At 43.5% G+C, this 22,774-nt stretch overlaps 1 protein-coding gene across 1 annotated transcript; it reads left to right on the forward strand.

Moving 5' to 3' along the window:
- Positions 1-13,819: 13,819 nt before the first annotated feature.
- On the forward strand, positions 13,820-19,854 carry rnaset2 (ribonuclease T2). Its single transcript, XM_056608362.1, has 10 exons — positions 13,820-13,961; positions 14,446-14,526; positions 15,820-15,871; positions 16,599-16,648; positions 16,727-16,784; positions 16,866-16,930; positions 17,434-17,547; positions 17,705-17,750; positions 18,660-18,731; positions 19,152-19,854. The coding sequence occupies exons 2-10, from the start codon at positions 14,453-14,455 to the stop codon at positions 19,299-19,301; spliced, it is 681 nt and encodes a 226-aa protein (XP_056464337.1). The 5' UTR covers positions 13,820-13,961; positions 14,446-14,452; the 3' UTR covers positions 19,302-19,854.
- The last annotated feature ends 2,920 nt before the right edge of the window (positions 19,855-22,774 follow it).

A 22,774-nucleotide genomic window follows, 5' to 3' on the forward strand; every position in this document is an offset into this window, starting at 1 on the left:
GTGTGTCTGACAGGCCCCCACCCGCCACTTGGCCGAAGCCTTATAAGGTGAGGGAGCAGCCTATATATATCCTGGCTCCTTCTAGACTCTCAGTGGCGTTAGAGGCCTTCTGCTTAAATACACTTGGCCATCGCAGAGCTCACTGGCGGCCATGTTTTCTCCCTGGCTCCTCATGCTGTGTCGCTATCGCTGATTGGCGACTTATGAAATGAACTTAAGAATACCTGAAGGAATAACGGATGGAGAACAACAGTCACGTACCATCAGAACGTTAACCATTAACACATATCGTCATGCATTGGCAATATGCTCCAGTTACTTAGCTAGTATCAGTTTCATTTGATAGGTCGTCTAATCTGAACTATATAGTTTGGGTTTATAAATGCTGCGGCCTATGAGAGGACTCTGAGTCTTTCTCTCAGCCGATTCCTTCTGCACGGTCCCCAGTCATCTGAAGACTGCGGTGCACCAAACCTTTGCCAGGAGCCTATTAATATAAAGATAGCTACGGTTACAACACAACTATTCCTGACACAGCTGAGCAGAGTCCTGGGAAGGAAGGAAAGACAGCACCACCATTCAGTCTGCATTCATTTACTTACCTATTTTCGCAATTGAATATAAATGTTTTTATGGTCAGTAAGGCATCACAGATTGTATATCAATAATGCTTAAGATCATGTGCCCATTTCTGAGGGGAACTTTTAAAGGGAGACCGTCTATTTATGGGTCATTTTAATAACCAGGTTTCAGCCTTTTGCTGTGACTTTGTGACTTGACGTTCTGTCATGCTAGGCATGTCTCAGTTTGTCTGGTCACAGGAATCATTCAGGCAAGGGCGTTATTTTGCATAGGGACGGAGGGACATGTCCCGACCAACTTTGGGAAAGATTTATTTATATAATAGGGTTAATCAATATTTTGATTTATTTATTAATATAACGGAAATATATTTTACATAATGCATTTAATATAATATTTTTTTGCAAACTCTTGCCGAATTCGGCGGCCAACGCCATGAATACACGCCGATTTAATGAAGTATTTATTGTTCAGCATGATGGAGTCTACGTAGTGATTTTCACAATATAGCACACCTAAACACAGCATTTTTCTATCTTCATAGTTGAGACATGAGTGAATTAATTAAAATGACTATTGTAAGTAGGCTATTGTATTGAGCTTATGTTCACATTCTTACTGTTTCCTCTGTATCTCTCTCTCTCCTAATGTTTCCTTATCTTGATTTAGCTCTCTGTCTAAATCAAGATCTGTCATCTTTCCTCGCACTGTAGACCTGAGAGAAACCTGCCACACGGTGAAAGACAATTGCAACTCTCATTGGTATAAAGAGCCCTCAGGTGGTCACATTTGGTATTGCATGCCCACTGATAGTACTTATTGCACGGTTTTATGAGAAGGGTCCAGATGCAGGCTTGGGCGTTTCCGTCATGACACAAGAACGCCCATTAGGCGTTCCTGGTAGCTTTTCATCGACCAATCACGAGGTGTTTCGAAAGGCATACTGGGTTTCGCAAGGCATACTGCGAAGCACAGTCGCAAAGCATACTATGCTTTCCTTCCTTAATGGCAATTTTACCTCTCTCGTTAGATTTAGCAATCATGGAGCCCCCACTTGGCTAACGTTAGTTCTATGCTACCCGTACTTGAAACTGCTGTTTGAGAAAATCTAACTAGCGAATGTTCCGGAAGTTGACAGCCGTGCGAAGAAGAAGGGGTTCGGTGTTGACGGTGAAAGTTAGGCCGGTTTATAGCAGAGTTTCCGTTGTTATTACCGGTCATTGACCGGAAAAAAATGAGGAGGACCGACAATTCTAAATGTCCCCGGTCAGAATGACCAGTGGCGACTGGTCATTAGGGGCAAGTCGCTACTCTCACAAGAAAAAAAGAAAAGAAAATGAAAATGAAAAAAAATATATACATATAAAATAGAATATATATATTTTTATATATATATATATAATATATATAAAAAATAATCTCCCCAGAAAGTACTATAAAATAACAAGTTTGGCGCTTTTATTTAATTTTTAGGCGACCCTGGCTTGCTTCTTCCGGCTGAGTTCGTCTGGAGGTGCAAGAGGGGCTCTAGCCCCACCAGCCCAATACAAAATGTATTGGACTGGAAACATTGAAATGCGCATGCTCAGAGTGTTTCTCTGTTGAAGTGAACAGAGATTATTTTTCTTCCTGGAGGGGCTAGCCGCTAGCCCAATATGTCCATGGTGTGGATTTGGGACCGTTAAATATCCCAGGATGCATTTCACATTTCGCATTCCTGTTTGAAAATATCAGTGTGTAAGCTATAAAATAGGCTATATAGGAACATTTTAAAAGTATAACAAAGATGGAGGCCTATTCAACATATTTGCATACTATTATTTTAAAATGAAAGAGGGGTTTTGTTTTACATAATTTGTTTATTGTATAAGTCGCTGATGGAGGAAACCCATCGCAATGGAAATCCCAGTCGGATCCATCTGATTGGTGCGTGTGTGTGTGTGTGTGTGTGTGTGTGTGTGTGCATCTGCGTGTGTGTTTCTATTCTATTCTATACAGTGTTACCCTTTACGTTTAATTTGATAAAAACAACAGTGTTACCCCTTATATTTTATTTGACAAGGACAATTATTTATTTATTTAGAAATATGTTTTTTTTCATGACGACCAATAAATTACGACAGTGTTACCCCTTCTATTTTATTTGACAAAGACAACAGTGATACCCCTTATGTTTTTTTTCATGATGACCAATAAAAAACAACAGTGTTTCCCCTTATGTTTTTTTTCATGACAACCGATAAAAAACGACAGTGTTACACCTTATGTTTTTTTCATGACGACCGATAAAAAACAGCAGTGTTACCCCTTGTGTTTTTTTTCATGACGACCAATAAAAAACAACAGTGTTACCCCTTGTGTTTTTTTTCATGACGACCAATAAAAAACAACAGTGTTACCCCTTATGTTTTTTTTCATGACGACCGATAAAAAACGACAGTGTTACCCCTTATGTTTTTTTTCATGACGACTGATAAAAAACGAGAGCGATACCCCTTATGTTTTTTTTCATGACGACCAATAAAAAACAACAGTGTTACCCCTTATGGTTTTTTTCATGACGACCAAAGAAAAACGACAGTGTCACCCCTCATGTTTCATTTGATAAAAACGACAGTGTTACCCCCTATGTTTTTTTTCCATGATGACTGATGAAAAACAACAGTGTTACCCCTTATATTTTATTTGACAAGGACAATTATTTATTTATTTTGAAATATGTTTTTTTTCATGACGACCAATAAATTACGACAGTGTTACCCCTTCTATTTTATTTGACAAAGACAACAGTGATACCCCTTATGTTTTTTTTCATGATGACCAATAAAAAACAACAGTGTTTCCCCTTATGTTTTTTTTCATGACAACCGATAAAAAACGACAGTGTTACACCTTATGTTTTTTTCATGACGACCGATAAAAAACAACAGTGTTACCCCTTGTGTTTTTTTTCATGACGACCAATAAAAAACAACAGTGTTACCCCTTGTGTTTTTTTTCATGACGACCAATAAAAACAACAGTGTTACCCCTTATGTTTTTTTTCATGACGACCGATAAAAAACGACAGTGTTACCCCTTATGTTTTTTTTCATGATGACTGATAAAAAACGGGAGCGATACCCATTATGTTTTTCTTATTGACGACCAATGAAAAACAACAGACTTACCCCTTGTGTTTTTTTTCATGACGACCAATCAAAAACAACAGTGTTACCCCTTATGGTTTTTTTCATGACGACCAAAGAAAAACGACAGTGTCACCCCTCATGTTTCATTTGATAAAAACGACAGTGTTACCCCCTATGTTTTTTTTCCATGATGACTGATGAAAAACAACAGTGTTACCCCTTATATTTTATTTATTTATTTTCAAATATGTTTTTTTTCATGACGACCAATAAATTACGACAGTGTTACCCCTTCTATTTTATTTGACAAAGACAACAGTGATACCCCTTATGTTTTTTTTCATGATGACCAATAAAAAACAACAGTGTTTCCCCTTATGTTTTTTTTCATGACAACCGATAAAAAACGACAGTGTTACACCTTATGTTTTTTTCATGACGACCGATAAAAAAACAACAGTGTTACCCCTTATATTTTATTTGACAAAGACAACAGTGTTACCCATTATGTTTTTCTTATTGACGACCAATGAAAAACAACAGACTTACCCCTTGTGTTTTTTTTCATGACGACCAATCAAAAACAACAGTGTTACCCCTTATGGTTTTTTTCATGACGACCAAAGAAAAATGACAGTGTCACCCCTCATGTTTCATTTGATAAAAACGACAGTGTTACCCCTTATGTTTTTTTCATGACGACCGATAAAAAACGACAGTGTTACCCCTTATGTTTCATTTGATAAAAACAACAGTGTTACCCCACATGTTTCATTTGATTAAAACGACAGTGTTACCCCTTGTGTGGGTTTTCATGACGACCAAAGAAAAACAACAGTGTTACCCCCAATGTTTTTCTTCATGACGACCAATTAAAAACAACAGTGTTACCCCTTAAGTTTTTTTTCATGACGACCAATAAAAAACAACATATTTTATTTGACAAAGACAACAGTGTTACCACTTTTGTTGTTTTTCATGAAGACCAATAAAAAACAACAGTGTTACCCCTTGTGGTTTTTTTCATGACGACCAAAGAAAAACAACAGTGTTACCCCCTATGTTTTATTTGATGAATATCGACAGTGTTACCCCTTATGTTTATTTCATGACGGCCGATAAAAAACAACAGAGTTACCCCTCATGTTTTTTCCATGTTGACAAATAAAAATCAACAGCGGTACCCCTGTCGAGGTTATTGCAGGGATCCGAACCAGAGCTGTTTGGAGTATTAACCTCCGAACTTATCAATGCACCATCAAGACACCGAAGGAAGTCAACACAATGGTTATACTTGACTTTATAATTCGCATGAAATAGAGATTAGAGTCTACCAACAGAGGACATCAACTGGACTTGAACCCCGGTCTCCAGGGGGTTAGCTCACTGCTCTCTCCTCTTCCCACTGAGATTTATTATTGAAATATGTCTGTGGTTATATATGACAATATGTGCAATAGACATGATAGTATTACGTTGCAAATTAAAGATATTGTGTTTTCCACAGAAATTGAGCCGCGGTCGCCAGTGGGTTAGGCAGAGTACACTCCACTGCACCACTGAGGCGATGAAAATTCACAATGATCAATCATCAGTAAAGAGGATATACATGACATTAAAATGTATGTGTGTTTTTCTATTATTTCCCTTATGTTTTTTTTCATGACGACCAAAAAATACGACAGTGTTACCCCTTATGGTTTTTTCATGATGACTGATAAAAAACGACAGTGTTACCCCTTATATTTTATTTGACAAAGACAACAGTGTTACCCCTTATGTTTTTCTTCATGACGACCAATAAAAAACAACAGTGTTACCCCTTGTGTTCTTTTTCATGACGACCAATCAAAAACAACAGTGTTACCCCTTATGGTTTTTTTCATGACGACCAAAGAAAAATGACAGTGTCACTCCTCATGTTTCATTTGATAAAAACAACAGTGTTACCCCTTATGTTTCTTTTCATGGCGACTGATAAAAAACGACAATGTTACCCCTTATGTTTCATTTGATAAAAACGACAGTGTTACCCCTCATGTTTCATTTGATTAAAACGACAGTGTTACCCCTTATGTCTTTTTCATAACGACCGATAAAATACGATAGTGTTGCCCCTTATGTTTCATTTGATTAAAAAGACAGTGTTACCCCTCATGTTTCATTTGATTAAAACGACAGTGTGTGAAAAACAACAGTGTTACCCCCTATGTTTTATTTGATAAATATCGACAGTGTTACCCCTTTTGTTTTTTTCATGACGACCAATAAAAAACAACAGTGTCATAGATCGCTACCTAGCAGAGAGTTGTAAGCACTTTCCACCCTTTTCAGTGGAGGAATTGGACTCCCCAAGCAATGTTATACTTAAAAGGAGCAAGTAAGTTACATATTAATTTAGTCTTTCGGCCTGTAGCATATAAACAAAATGAAGCAACTGTCCCATATTTCTAACTGCATTTGAAGTTGACATTGAGACTCACAAAAAATGGACGCTATAGGACAGTGATCATGATTTGTCTCAATATCAGAATAACAACAATGGCTCAAATAGCAATGGCTGGTGGAATGGCCATGAAGTAGATCTGTATATGCATTGTAAGCTTGTCCAGGCCCTGCAAGTCAGGATGTAGGCTATGAATCTGAATGAAAAGTAGGTAAATAGGTAGTGGCCATCCCCAAAATGCACCAGAATACAGGAAATCAAATCTATTAAATTAAAAAACAAAATAGGGGGGGGGGGAAACCTCAGACCCCCTGTCTGTTACTGTGCCCCACCAACATGTTTGATCGCCAGCCGCCACTGAGAAAGACCAATGGAAATAATTCTCTGCACAATTTGAATTGTGTTTAAATTTGGTACAGTGGTCATTTGTTTAGCCAATTCATGTTAAACAATGAGGGTTTTGATTGACCCGAGGCAGAGCTATAGAGAGAGAGAGTTGCGACACGCTATGATCTCGCCGACAGGGTGGTCACGTGGTTGTCACGTGGTTCTTGTATGCCTCAATAGTTCCAAACACACCGCGCTGTCAATGATATTCTATGGGGCGACAGCAGAGATTTCAATATTGAATGGTAAATATGAATGAAATAAACACATACAGTAGTATTTGTCAGTCAGACAAAAGTATTTGCATTTTGCCGAGTTCCACCCGCATTTGGAACTCGGCACAGAGATGGCACATAGAGATGGCACGTAACTAAAACTCTCCACATGCCCCGACTTATAGTGGTTTTCACCTCTTTCTATGCTTTTATCCTCGCCTTGAAAAAAAGTGGTGAAGTGGAGCAGAGAGATCGCCATCTCTGTGCCGAGTTCCAAGTGCGGGTGTGGTGACGTATATCATATGCGTCGAGAGCAGCGAAGAGCTGTAGTTCACAAAGCGGCCTCACATAAAACCTAAAATTATCAAACTTCTTCAAGAAAATCTTTAGTTTTCTTTGCATGAAAAATTATCATTTCAATCCACAAACAACATATGTGTAATCCAGGGCATATAAAGACTGGGACCAGAAAATAATTATTTTCTCTCCATTGACACCCATTCATATTTTTCGAACTCATAGGTCCCATGAGCTCTACCGGAAGGGGCGTGACTTCGCCACTCTATTCGAGGCTCCATACCCCGGAAGTAGGCGCTACAACGGAGTCCAATGGAAGTGTCGCCACTCTGTTATATCTACCACTCTGACCCGAGGGAGAGGGGACCTTTGATCGAGCGTTTGTGTTTTTTTTGTTTTTGTTATCATTGCTTTATTGGCCTAATCTGAGGAGAAATCTATGCCATAAACAGACATTTTATAGGCCTTTATTACACTGGTCTTCTCAATGCCGTGGAACGCTCCGTTCACTTGCAAGGGTAGCAGTCCGGTAACTTGTCAACCCCAGCGTCTTCGGTTGCTAAGCGACGTCAACGTCTTATAGCAGACTATTTCACTGCTGATCAACACTACGAATGCTGCTAACGAATAAATTGTAAAAAGACACACAATGTGAAGTTATTTGCCAAATAAGATTTGAAAAGCTTTGGAAGTTTATTTACAACACTATTTACATGGTTTCGGAGTAGTACACTTTGAAATTTTAATACAGTTCCAGCGATAAAGGCGACAAAGAATAAGAAGGAGGCGTTCCAGTCTGCGTAAACGGGAACTCCCACCACACGAGAACGCCCATTTGTGTCTGCAGTGGGATGATATTGGGTTCTATTTCATCCTTACTGACCGCGGTGCATTAAAAACTGGATTTATCCGTCTCGCGCATGCGCAGTTCGAGTACCTATACCAACAAGGTCACATGTGACCCTCGTGACACTGGATGGGCTACATAGCCCGGTGTCGACAGAGGATCTGTTCCTTTAATCTTCTCGCAAAGGACGCACTTAGTAGTACCACTTGCGGATAGCGTATTCGCTTTTTGGAAAGGATCGCGCTCCAGACTGTGTGCAGCAAGGGTCGGAGCAACGGGTGAACTCGTCCTCCAGGGGACGAGTTCACCCGTTTGTCTGTACAGCGCGGAAAGGCTTCCTTGAGTAGAAGCTTCCAAGTTTCGTTTAGTAACACTTTTGTAAAAAAAATATATATATATATATATTTTCTTCAGTCACTTACCGGTGAAGGCAGCGCTCTTGCGTCCTCTCCCGGCAGCACTGCCGTGATTATTTTCACTACTCGCTACACTGTACAGCGCTAACCTACCTTGTGGGTGAGGCAGCGTGTCCGCTCCCTTCCAGTGCTAGTAGCTGCTACTTGATAGCTTCCCTGTTAGAAACAGCTAGGCTGTGTTCTGGGTTACCACATTTGTTTGGTAACACTTTTGTTGAAAAAATAAAATAAAAAATCGGTCAGTCACTTACCGGTGAAGGCAGCGTTCTCGCGTCCTCTCCCTGTAACACTGTTGTGTATTGCTTTCGGTTCCCTGTAACACTGTTGGGGTTTTCTTTTTCATTCACTTACCGGTGAAGGCAGCGTTCTCGCGTCCTCTCCCTTTAGCACTTGTGTATTTCTTTTCAGTCACTTACCGGTGAAGGCAGCGCTCTCGCGCCCTCTCCCTGTAACACTTGTGTATTTCTTTTCAGTCACTTACCGGTGAAGGCAGCGCTCTCGCGTCCTCTCCCGGTAACACTGCTGTATATTTGAGTGTGTAATTATTTTCAGTCACTTGCTGGTGAAGACTGCGCTCTCGCGTCCTCTCCCGGTAACACTGTCTTGTGTTTTCTCGAGTTAGTAGCTTACTGGCGAAGGCAGTGCTCCCTCTCCCAGTGTTCTGCTGATGGCTCATATGTGTGGCGCCTGTGTGGCCCTCCTTGAGCTTGACGATGGCCATGATCGCTGCCCCTCTTGCCTCGGCTTCGGGCAAATTGAGGGAGGGCCTTACCGAGAGGGCCTGTATGAACTACGGCTCCATGCCGTTGGCACTCAGGCTGGCTAGGCTCGCAGCGGTGGAACATCCGACAGCCATCGACCTTCCATCAATGGCGCCACTTCCTCCGGCTCAGCCCGGCCGTTCTTGGCGTCGGGGTAGAGCAGTGCCCCCCCACAGGAAAAGGGCTAGGGACGAGCTAGCATCCAAGGTGGATCGCTTGTCGTCCGACATGGTGAGGATACAGGAACTCCTCCTGACCCTGCAACCTGGGGCGGGTGGCGCGGTGGCTGGCATCCAGCCTGAACCTTCCTTGGGGGATGTGCCGAGCACGGACGATGTCCTGTCGCTGGCGGCATCAGCTAACCTCTTCAGTGAGGGTGTCACGGGGGAGGAAGCCTCGAACATTTTTGGGGAGGCCTCCCTCTCCTCTGCTCAGAGCTCTGGGCACAGCACAGAGGGTAACCCCATGGGGGCCGTCATCCGTACGGCCCTGGCTCGCCTGGGGCTCGATGCTCCTCAGACGTGGCTCAGCCTAGCGCCTTTTTCAGGCGCAGCCCTGCCACAGCCCCTTTCTCTGTCCCTCCTTCGGAGGAGTACTTAAAGGAGCTACACGTCTGCTGGAAGGATGCCAAGGCTCTCCCCCGTCCTTCTTCCAGTGCTCGGGCCTTGGCTGCCATGCGGGATTCAGCGCAGTATGGGCTGGGTCGCATGCCACCCGTTGAGCCCGCCTTTGCCTCCCTCCTTTTAACCCCCGATCAGGCCTTGCGGCCGGATGCCAGTTGTCCTCGGCCCCAGTGCAGGGTCACAGACGACCTGCTCTCGAAGGCCTACGACGCAGCAGCGCGTATGGGGCGGATTGGCAACTCCCTCTCCCACCTAATGCTGGCGCTCTCGACTTCGCTGCAACAAGCTGCAGTTGAGCCATCTACGCAGGACCTGAGCGATGCGTCCCTACAGGCCTTTGCCTTCATGTCCAGGGAATTGGGGCGTGTTATGTCCACCCTGGTCCAGACTCGCTGCCAGGTTTGGTTGGCTCAGTCGCCCCTGACGGAGGCATGCAGGAAGGCCCTCAGAGCCGTGCCAGTGGTACCGGGGGAGCTGTTTGGGTCAGCTGCCCTGGAGACGCTGGAGCGAGCTGCCCAAGCTAGGCAAACCAACCTGCAGCTGTCGGGTCATCACAGGAGTGTGTCCACTCCTGGCAGGCCTAGAGCCCCCCCGGCTGTCCCCGGGGGCCGCTCCCAGCCACGCTCTTAACCAGCGAGAGATGAGGGCCTACGTAGGTCTCGGCGGCCCGCCCAGCAGCCCGCTGATAACTTTCGCGCCCCCGCCCGCCCATCGCCCGAGCAGCCTCGGGCTGCGGAGCCTCACCGGTACCCCTCTAGAGCCGACAGAGGCCGGGGGGCCAGGCGCTAGGACCACGGGGCCGGTCGTCTGCCGTTTTTCCCAGCAGCAGATCAGTTACTGGGCTGCCTGTACTATAAGTTACTGAATCCATCGCACGACTATACAACCGAGCTTTAAAGATCCACAGTAATCTTCCAAAATGGACACACCACTGCACTGCACTCACTCAATCTCACGCTCTGTCCTTTCACAATTTTATTTACAGTCATGCTATCACATTTTATTTTCACCTCCAACACAGCACCTCACAAACACTCATCTCCCTCTTACCAACACATAACATGCCCCAAGTGCGATTCACTAGATCTGTCTCCATGGCCCTCCACCCAGTGTCTGCTTTCAATAACGGCTATGGACAGAGGTCCTTCATCCACACTTTCACCAAAGTCTGGAATGGCATTCCCCATCACATTAGAGTATTACAATCCATCACACAGTTCAAAAAAGCATATAAATTGTTACTCAACACATACACTTGCAAACACTGACTTACACGTGCTTACACGTCAATAGTATCCCAGAGCCTATTGACTTGGGCTTCTCCCCGTCTGGCCAGCCTACGGGCAGTCTATTTGCCAGGGGCCCAGAATCGGGCGGCAGACTTCCTCTCCCGACGGAAGCCTCCACCGGGGGAATGGCGGCTTCACCCCGAGGTGGTGGAGTCAATGTGGGGCCTCTTCGGCAGGGCAGAGGTGGACCTCTTTGCCTCGGAGGAGTCGGCGCATTGCCCCCTCTGGTTCTCCTGGGCAGAAGCGTCCAGCCCTTTAGGGCAGGACGCCTGGCGTACGATTGGCCGGACAGGCCTCTCTATTCGTACCCACCATTGCCTCTGGTCCTACGACACTCCAGAGGGTCCTTTTGCAGGGCCACCGGCTCCTTCTGGTGGCCCCCTTTTGGCCGGGGAGGCTCTGGTATCCACTGCTGCTCAGGCTCGGCTGCAGCTCACCATGGCGCCTCCCCGACAGGAGGGATCTCCTGTCCCAGCTGGGGGGTCAGATCTGGCATCCCGACCCCTCTCGCCTACAGCTCTGGGCTTGGCCACTGCAGGGCCCGGGGCACCGTCGACCAGGTTACAGTACAGTAACAAATGGAAGCTGTTCTCCAACTGGTGTGTGGCTAGGGCCGTGGACCCAGTGCACTGCGCTGTGTACACCGTGCTGGAATTCCTGCAGTTCCTCCTGCATAGCGGCCGGTCGCACTCTACCTTGAGGGTCTATGTTGCTGCTATCTCCTCCCTACACGATAGGGTTGACAGCGCCACGGTAGGATGCCACAGGTTAGTGTCCCTCTTTCTAAGAGGGGCTTTGAGGCTGCGTCCCCCTACAGCCATGAGGTCTCCAGCATGGGACCTTCCGCTGGTGCTGGAAGCCTTGTCATTGCCTCCCTTCGAGCCTTTGGGTCAAGGGGGGTTGAAGTGGCTGTCCATGAAGGCTGCCTTTTTACTCGCCATAACCTCTGCCAAGCGGGTCGGGAGTTGCATGCCCGATCAGTGAGTGATACATGCCTGAGGTGGAACTCTGATGGCTCGGGTGTCACTCTATGGCCGAATGTTGCGTTCCTGCCAAAGGTGCTTCCACGCAATCACCTTAACCAGCCCATCCAGTTGGCACGCTTTGACCCCCCATCTGGGGAGGGTGGGTCTGAGCTGCTGTGCCCGGTGCGGGCCCTTAGGGCTTATATTTCTGCTACCGCCGGTATTCGCCAGTCGGAGCAACTTTTTGTTTGCCATGGTTGCCCTAACAGGGGTCGTGCTTTAACTAAGCAGAGGAGTCACTCAGAAGTCTTGTGGTTCGCGAGAAGATTCTGGGAACAGATCCTCTGTCGACACCGGGCTATATAGCCCATCCGGTGTCACGAGGGTCACATGTGACCTTGTTGGTATAGGTACACGAACTGCGCATGCGCGAGACGGATAAATCCAGTGCTTAATGCACCGCCTCTGGCGGTCATCCAGGATTCATAGAACCGGAGTTACATATGTAACTCTGCGTTTTATTGGATTAAGCTGTAGGCCTATATGGGAACAGATATCGGTAGCATGACGATAAGCGCCGCAAATAACAGAACAGCATCAAAAGCAAGTTTGATTATTTGTTGGATATTCAACAGTTTCACACAGTAGGCTACTGGCAGTTATTACTGACTAAAATCTAATGTGAGGTCTATCTTATTTGCTAGTGCAGCAGGTAATGACTTTGAGTCACTTGGTCTCCTGACATGGAATCGATAGAAAAAACAATGCATTTCATAAAATAAACCATGCTAAATAGAAGAAGCACTCAAATCCAATTAATAGAGAATACATAATTTTTGTCCTTGTCTTAGGCTATATATCAGCACAAAGAAAATGGAAATGGTAATTTATTGATGGTCCCAGTGAAACCCCTGTGGTTAAGAGCGAAGGTTCGGAAGTGAGCTCTTTATTGATGAGTATTGATGCCTTTGAGCAGGCACAGTGGTGTTTTTTAACCCAAAATATTGACGATTGTTTGCGGGAAACAACGAATAATGTTATACCAATAATATTCTGATTATTTTTTAATTGAAGTAGGCTACACTTAAAAAATATGTAATTCGCCCGTCGCTGAGGCACTGAAGTAGGCTACACTTAAAAAATATGTAATTCGCCTTTTGCTGAGGCACGTCAGTATATCAAAGCAGGTTTTGGAGAAGTTTTGGGCGGAAAAGGATTTAATTTCTTCCATGATCAATCGAAAGGCACTTTGCGATATGTGGAGGGGTATATTAAAGACTTTAAAATACATACAGAAGGTAACAAGCTTAAATTCAGTTGGTATTCTGGCGATCCGCACAATCTGATCCACATTACACACTTTTTCTTGTCCCGATGTGGCTTTGGAAAAGGGATGAAATATACCCCATTCTGCAGCCTCCCGGGATACCGACTGTCCGGGTTACATGTAACCCAAGCACATCGTTTGACCATGTTTTGTTGTTTTACACAAACAACATAAATTCACCATTAAATTGTTATATTATGCTTCCTCCTTGTTGTTTTCAAGGAGTTGTCAGAGCCGATGTCCCGGTGAAGTTGAGTCTGGAATGTCATTGGCTCATCTGCGTTCTAAGGGCGGAGCTTAGCGACTGGTCGATTGTTGCTTTATGACTATCAATGAAATCTATTCGTTTTATTTTGCGGTGGATTCAACTAATGCATTTATATATATATAATGTATATTTATCATCGCCTATTTGTTTTTTTAAATCTCACAAAGCCGAATAAATATCCTAATCACAAAGTTCCTAGTTATAGCGTCATAGTTGGCAGCAAACAGTGAACTCCTCGTCACTGCTTCGAAGTAGATGATTGGCTAATATTTATGCTCGACTGCGCTCACGGAGTAACCAGACTGTGCCTCTTGTGTGGGACACTTCTTGTCTTCTCAGATATTGAAGGCGGTCAATGCTAATAGTTATTTCGACAAACAACTTAGTTTAGGAAAAAACAATCTAAGGTAGGAGAAATATTCGTGTTGGTACACGTACCGTATGATGGGAGAAATGCACTTGAGCGATTGTCTTTGAGCTATGTCATTATTATCGCTGTAGGAGCAAACAGTGTTGTTGTATACGATGAAGCAACATTGTATGTAAATGTTTTGAATGGGTCTGCTCAAACCACGAAGAGTGGATCGGCCGATAGCTAGCTCTAAATTAGCTGGCCTCCACCGCATTTACGTTTAGTAAAGTATGCATGTTTTTTGTAGCGTTTTGTGAGTCGTGTTGCAAGGGAGGTTGTGTGGTGAATGGTGTACATTTGGCGGTTGATACATTTCTCGATAACAATTGCAGTTGACCAAAAAGGAAGTAGAACTCGGATAGTCAAGTCACTTACCTAGTAGTCAAACACACACGCACGCACGCACAAAGTACAGTATTGAGGGTGCAGGAGCTTTATATTAAGGCATGTTACATGTGTGAAATTAATTTAATGACTAGGTCAGACATGAGGCTGCCCTGTGTTCTCCTGCTCTGCCTGGGAGCTGCCACGGTCTCCGCTGCCTTTGTGCTGTCCCCGACGTAAGTAACGCTGTGATACATATGCCCCCTGTGGCCACGACACAACCCCCCTTGCCACAAATGTCCCTCCTGGCTGTGATCCATATGATCATGTTTTGAACACACGTCGATAAGGAGTCAGTCGAATATAGGTCATGATAATAACATTACACTGGTCTTTTTTTGTTTTTTACCACTTTCCAATGGAGCAATCGCTCATTGGACTGACTCATGATTACTCCTCGTGACTAACTCACTGACTATTGGTACGCCGCGAGACAGACCATTAAATCCTCTTAATTGGTTCGTCCTCTCGGTTGTGTGGCAAGTGGCGAAGTCACGCCCCTTCCGGTAGAGCCCATGGGACCTATGAGATCGAAAACTATGAATGGGTTACAATGGAGAGAAAGTAATTATGTTCTGGTCCCAGTCTTTATATGCCCCGGATTACCCATATGTTGTTTGTGGATTTAAATGATAATTTTTCATGCAAAGAAAACTAAACATTTTCGTGAAGAAGTTTGATAATGTTAGGTTTTTTCAAGGGGAGGATAAAAGCATCAAAAGTAGTGAAAAACATTATAAGTTGGGGCATGTGGAGAGTTTCAGTTATGTCGATGGGGAGATTGTTGGTCTTGTCCACGCCAGTCGCAGGGAGCGTGACGGCACATACAAGACATGTAGTCTTTCTCATTGTGTTTTCTCTACAGCCTTTAACTGAACAATTGCACAATAAACGGTCAAACTCTTGACATGAACATTTATCATTTCAATCCACAAACAACATATGTGGGGCATAATCCGTGGCATATAAAAACTGGGACCAGAAGATAATTACTTTCTCTCCATTGAAACACATTCATATTTTTCGATCTCATGGGTCCCATGGGCTCTACGGGAAGGGGCGTGACTTCGCCGCTCTATACAACAGTCTTGTTTTTTTTAAGTCCATGGTTTGAGCGCAGTGCTTTAGTTAACATGGACTATTGGTTAAAACAGAATTTAGGTTTGCAAGAACTGGATTTCAATGTTTGTGAGTATTGGGAGCACAGTAGCAAACATAACAACCACTAAACTTCAACTCGTTCTTGACTTTTTCTACAATACACTATTATCCATTTAATTGTTACCTTACATTGAAATGCCAAATAAACCGACAAGGCTTACAGCCATGCATTTAAAACATATATTTTTAAAACAATATAGAAAAAATATATATTCAGTTTGCCATCCACATAGTTTCCTTTTGTGAGCCTCTTATAAGTGATGACCCAACGTTTGAAAACCCTGGTTCTGTGTGGGCTTTTTTTACAGACACTGGACAAAACTCATCCTGACCCATCACTGGCCGACGACCTTCTGCAAAGTGAGTTCCCTTTATTTTGTAGTCTAAGTCCTCATTCATCTTAAATTAAATGATCTTAACCTCAAGTCTGCAGAATATGACGCGTAACACATGTTTGGTTGTTCCAAAGTGTAGTCAGAGTCTCACCGATTTTAAAGCTTCTTATCTTCTTTCATAGCTTCTTGTTTTGTTTTGTTCCTCAAATGAGCTTCACATAGGCATGTACAGTTGGTATAACCTAACCCTGTGTAATGTATAATCACATCCGTAGGTAAGCAGACCGTTTATGAATTGTAAATAGACATGAGGGAAACTAACAATGACCTATTCGGGAAACGCCCATCACCGGGTTTCTGTAAACCTGGTCACAAGACTGTTGCATCCCCTTGGATTAGGCAAGGTTGTATTTCATGGCCATTAACTTTGTTTTTACAAGAATTTCCCTACCCAATACTATAATAATGTTTATTCAGGGTTGGCGTTTGTAGCTTTTCTGCTATTCTTGCATGATATTAAGTTAAGTCTATTTGTATCAGAGTTGCACATTATCACACGTTTCTATATCGCTTTCTCATCAGCACACAAGCAGTATTGTTTCAACACTACAATGTCATTTCAACAATGAAGGTTGTTGATTCTTAACAGGGCCCAATTTGATCTCGAAGCTTTAATAGTAATAGCAGAGCATTCTGAAGTTGTGTATTTCAGATTGAATAAGGATAGTTCTGATGGTTGTCATCCATTGCAGATGGAACACTGCCATCCCAAATTCAACTATTGGACACTGCATGGACTCTGGTGAGTGTGTGTGTGTGTGTGTGTGCGTGTGCGTGTGTGTGTGCGTGTTTTTAACTTTTTCTTTGTATTTGTATTTAGGCCGGATAAAGGGTTGCAATGTAATTCATCTTGGGCGTTTAACTCTTCATTAATACAGGTGAGTTGTTTCCTTTGTAATTGTGATGGGTAAATTTGCTGTGTTGGCTGGTGTTAATGTCTTTATGTTCATCGTCTCCAGGACATCATGGAAGACATGAAGAAAAGCTGGCCAGACCTTCTCCATCCAAGTTCCACTGGATTCTGGTATAACAATCAATCTATAGCTAATCGAATTCAATGCATTGTTGTCTTCATAACTGATGGGGTTTTTATATAAGGGTTAAAATGGTAATTGTCTTTTGCACATCAATAGTTTAATAGGTAATGCAAACATTTAAATTAATACATTTGAAGCCATCTAGAAAGAGCTTTAAATCTTAATTTTTCCAACCTTTGTTTGCAAAGACCTGCATTCAGATTTTTCTTAAACAGCAAATTGGCCCACATTGCAAATGATTTCTCAATATACTATTCAACCAATTATGAGCGTAGGAGTCACGCAAGTTTAAATCAAGATCTTTTTCCTTTAATTTGGAGCTATCAAACATAATGGAATTAATCTGAACGTGTGTTTTATCAAACCGAGACAATTCTAGACTTCCTTTTCAACATTTTCACTATGACTGCACAGGTCTGTTAAGTATACACCATAAATTGTCCAACTAATTTGCTATCCCTGTGGGGGGGGGGTCTACTTGTTTGTTTAGGAAGTACGAGTGGCAGAAGCATGGGACCTGTGCTGCCGTAGCACCCGACCTGGACAGTCAGCACAAGTACTTCAGCAAAGCTCTGGAGCTCTACCATAAAATAGATCTTTCCAGGTAACCCTCCGCCAACCCCCCCCTATAGATTATTGTAAAAACTACGGAGTAACAAGAGTTTCACAAGACTGACCCCACCGTTTGTGCCCTTTTGTGAGTCACTCCACCAAGGATGTTCACTACAATGTGCCAATTTCATGTGTTCCTAAAACCCTAGTGTTCTGAAGAAGTTCAACATCACGCCATCAGAAGAGTTCTACAAGGTTAGTCTGTTTTTAAATACATAGTTTATAAAAATCACGCTCTATTTATTGGTTCTATGCTTCTCCTTCACTGTCTCATATGAAGCTTGAGATCTTTATAGCTTTGTATATTTATGCATTTATATATTGCTTATGGATTTATATTTAAAGGGATTGACCTCATAATTGTGTAATTTACTAGTCATAATGTGATTTCAGGGTCATCAAGGTGTGCATTAAGCATCAGAAAACCATTGCAATCTCACATCATTTAAGTCTTATCGATTTCCTTCTATTCCTTCATGGTGATTTAATGGGTGAAATCGACCACCCACCTGAAATCCAGAGTCTTTCCAATAATGAGTTCATTAGCTGACTTTGCGATGTATATTCAGATCTTTTTTGACATAGATATTCAGTAGGTGTGTAGTGGATACATCCCTCTGTGATATGTTTGGATACTTAACATTTTTAGATCCTGTTGTCCATTACTTTAACTCAGGTTGTCAGGATGTACATGCAGGTTATGTTGAACAGGCTCTTCTGCCACTGTTCCACTGACAGTACCAGCTCAACTCGCCTCGACTCGCAATTATTAATTACTCGATAATCACCATTGTGATTATCGAACATGGCAGGATCAGCGAGCAAGAACACGCCGTGGAAAGTGACAGAGGTGGAAACGCTCCTGTGTGTAACCCTCTCTGTTTATGTGTCGCGTGGTCGAGAATGTGTCACAGTTTCGTGCACGTGTGCTATGACGACCCGCCCACGTTAAAGAGGAACTTTCTAGATGGAAAAAAGACGTTCCAGGTAACCAAAACAAGTCGTGCCACGCTAGGTTGTGGCGAGTTGAGCTGGTACTGTCGGTGGAATAGGGGCGCTAGCTCTGTGTGTCTAGTCACTACTAATATCTGCACGTCTGTTTAGTTTCCAGCCATCGAATCCGCCATAGAGAACTTCTACGGGGTCAAGCCGAAGATCCAGTGTGATCACCACACGGTACATTGAATCCAAAGCACTCACTCACTCACTCACTCACTCAAAAACTCACTTAACAAAGTTTGACAAGCTCAGCTGCTACATCATCTGCACCACATTGTGGCCACACTTTGTTGACCGTGCTGCATGTGACGTTACCTTCTTGTCACATGCTGGATGTCTGATTTCAGCACTTTTCTTCCTGTCTCTCTGTCTCTGTTGTATTCATTTGGTCACACACAATTTGGAATATCACGTACAAATATGTTCATTAATCATGAGAATAATATACAGTACATATCAATGTCTTTTATAATTATCCTGTTAAAGTGTTTCTAGTGGTATTGAGTACATATTTGTCAATGAGTTTGTCAAAGTAATGGAATGGATGTTATTTTATAACCGACTAAAGTGTTTCTCATCATCTCTCGTGTTTCATAGGGAAATGGTGCCCAGAGCCTGGGGCAGATTGAGATCTGCTTCGACTCTGACTTCACGTTGCTCGACTGTGAAAAGGGCAAAGGGCGCGCCAGGGCCTCTGAGTTTAGGGTGTGTGACCAGGATAAACCTGTGTACTATCCACCTCTGTAATGACGCCCACCTCATGGCTACAGCAGCACACTACATGAGTGCATCCATTCCTACTGCTCTGGCAATACCGGAAACCTTTATTGTTTTTCATGGCCAGGGTGACAGACATCTGAACTTGGATCGCTAGGTCAACCTCAAATCTTTGTAGGTCATGTGCCAAGTTTATGACACAAATCTGGAATGCGGACAATGAAACTGAGGTTATGAGAGGTTTATACACATACACACACGCACGAAGGCCACACACAAGTTTGTACAATTCAAGGATCTTTGCACGGATAAATGCACAAATTTTTTTGTGCCTTCTACTCAATTGACTGTATGAAAAAAAGAATTAATCTGCTTTTCATCAGTGGTATTGTATTGTTGTACTTGCAAATACAGGAATTCAAGTCATGTATTTATAGGAGGAGCGGGCTCACAATAAAATTACTTGATTCATTACTTGATTCTAGCTATGGTATGATTTATAAATGTGTTCTACTTGAAGTTGTTTGCTTTAAATCGAAATAAAAACATTCACAACAACGGTCTAATAATGGTCTGAGACTGAGTGCTTGGTTTAAATGGGTGTGTTTAAAGGGGACCTATTATGCTTTTCGACTTTTATGACCTATAAAACGTTATAATGATTGATAGTCATGTTTTTAACCATGCACAAAAAACGATGTAGATTTTCGGGAAACTCTTCCTCTCATCTGGGCGCTTTCAGCCTTCTCTGTCAACGCTCCGTTTCGTCCTTCTCCGCCCCCTCGCCCCCCTCCAGCCAACCCAACTCCGTTGTGATTGGTTACCTTCCTTGGAGCGCGTGCGGGCAGATTTGACCAGGCCATGGACCAGGCATATGAGGGCGTGGCAGGAGTACGTCTACGTAGATGTTTCCCGGAAATGTGAACAAGTGAATCGCAATCGTTGTCCCGAGCATAGACATCTTATGATAGACGGAGCATCGAATGCTACCGCCTACTGGCGCTGACGAGACGCGGGGCCGCCATCTTGGAGTGGTCATCCGCTCCACTCAGTGTAATCCGTTTGGCTGGAGCAATGAACTGTCAGCGCATTTAATTAATCATACCTCACTGAATACCACTGATTTTCATGCGGTTTTTTGTCATACGTGTTATGATAAAGGCCACATGGTTTGGCGTGTTTTATTATTCAATACCAATTATACCAATAGTACGGTAATGTTAAATCTTACTTGTGAAAAGTAATCCCCCGATTCCTATTGTGGATGGTCCGCCGATTTGAGCAGGAATACGCTGAACAACAGCCCGGCATCCTGTTTCTGCTGCTGTTGCTGCTCCCGGTTGACCACTCCCAGATGGCGACCATATTTCTCGCGTCCCAGCAGCCAATGCTCCGTCTTTAGAAAAGATGTCTATGGTCCCGAGTGTTTAGCGCTCTGCACAGCCAGACTGTCAGCAGGGAATACGTCGAAATGCATGTACGTCATTATTTGACACTTTAGTATGGTTAAACATGACTATCAATCATTATAACAACGTTTATAGGTCATAAAAGTCGAAAAAGCATAATAGGTCCCCTTTAAGGTCTATGAAATGTGTGTAAACAAAGGTTTTGGCATCATCTTGTGGTCATTGTTTGAACTGCAATCCCAGTTTCAGCACATTCAATACATGCATCAACATTGAAAACAAATGTATTTTGTAAAATTCTTGTGCTTTAAAGTGAAGCATCACAATTTGGTTCATAGGCTTACGTTTAAGTTTTTTTATTTATACAACCAATAATTGATCCACTTTGTCGTGTTTTGCAAGATATTGCGTCATTTCTGCTTCACGGTGAATATCAAGGGCAGTCGTAGATGACGTGAGTAGTTCAGTGTTGATAATTTGATTTGAATCTGTGAAAGCCCCATTCTGTAACGTGAGCCTGTATGACAAAGGGGCATCTGAGGCTGGAAGAAAACAAAACATAGATGATGCAATACCGATAAAATCAGTGGGAAAAGGGGTAGGCCTATAGATGAGAATCAATTATATTATTATATAAATCACATAAATATGCAGATGTAAAGCGTCTTCCTGCATGCACTACTCTACTAAATCTACTCTATCAAGGAATATTAACATTATGATCTCTTTGAAAGAGCCTTAATCCACCAAATTCATAATCCCCTAGCCCAACCCACACACAGATTCAACGCAGCTCAAACTCGATTTAACGTTAAAATCATTCTCAGAATGTAATATAATGTTCTATACAATGAATTAACCTCTAAGTGAGTCAAATTAGTTATTTGCCGATTGTAGTTACAACAAACAGTGTGTCCTGACTGACCTCCCCTTGATCAAAATAAAATTACTGTAAAATTACTGTTGCCCTCACTAACCCACTCCTCCGTTGTTCTTCCCTCTCTCTCTCTCTCTCTCTCTCTCTCTCTCTCTCTCTCTCTCTCTCTCTCTCTCTCTCTCTCTCTCTCTCTCTCTCTCTCTCTCTCTCTCTCTCTCTCTCTCTCTCTCTCTCTCTCTCTCGCCTCTGGGCTTATGTAACACTGCAGTTCTGCAAAGCTGCTGATGTGACAGATCCAGGTACACACTCACACACACACATTGGCCTAATTGCGCTGTACTCCCTGCGCGTGTGTTGTGCTGTACAGAAGTGTATCATCATGACACCGATTTTAACAAGGGGCCAGAGCCCTATATATTCAATGATATCGGTTTCTAATAGACACCTCTGCTATAGGGACGTCCTTCATTGTATCTGGGGCGGATCGTGTCGTGGTTTGGGCAGCGCATTTCTGTCTGTCTTTCTGTATTTAAACTCACAGTGATAGATGACAAGGGAGAGGGGTGGGGGAGGTAGAGGGAGAAAGAGAGAGCTTGGGCAGGCTGGAGCAGTGAAACAGAGACAGGTCATGCTGGCAAGCCATGTGACCTGCCCAGCTGTTGTTGTTTGTTGAAACTAAAATGCAAGGGCAGGATAAAGGGAGGGGGCGGGGGGGGGCTGGAGGAGGAACGGGATAGAGAGGCGAAACATGTGAGGGCTGACTAGACGGAGGATGACATGTCTTTAACGAGGGGGGGTTTCATTATACACACAATGTAACCAGCGACAAGCCATCGTTCTGCAGCAGGGGATAGAGAATCCCCCCGCTGCACACACACACACACACACACACACACACACACACACACACACACACACACACACACACACACACACACACACACACACACACACGCGCGCGCACACACACACACACACACACACACACACACACACACACACACACACACACACACACACACACACACACACACACAAACACTGACACATGCTCACGCATGCACATGCCCTTTGTAGCCGGTGTGGGTAGGTGGTGGCAGATCAACTCACACACACACACACACACACATAGACACACACGAGAGAGGGAGATGAAGACCGGCTCAGAGAAGTGCGAGAGAGGTAGCTCAGGCACACACACACACACACACACACAC

The sequence above is a fragment of the Gadus chalcogrammus genome, chromosome 14 (genome assembly GCF_026213295.1).
Source record: "Gadus chalcogrammus isolate NIFS_2021 chromosome 14, NIFS_Gcha_1.0, whole genome shotgun sequence".
Classification (NCBI taxonomy): domain Eukaryota; kingdom Metazoa; phylum Chordata; class Actinopteri; order Gadiformes; family Gadidae; genus Gadus; species Gadus chalcogrammus.

Bases quoted from the DNA above. Each gene is read 5' to 3' on its own strand.
- rnaset2 (XM_056608362.1), top strand. From the start codon at position 14,453: ATGAGGCTGCCCTGTGTTCTCCTGCTCTGCCTGGGAGCTGCCACGGTC. The intron at 16,931-17,433 runs GTATAACAATCA...TTGTTTGTTTAG, and splicing joins CCAAGTTCCACTGGATTCTG to GAAGTACGAGTGGCAGAAGC. The intron at 18,732-19,151 runs GTACATTGAATC...CGTGTTTCATAG, and splicing joins TCCAGTGTGATCACCACACG to GGAAATGGTGCCCAGAGCCT.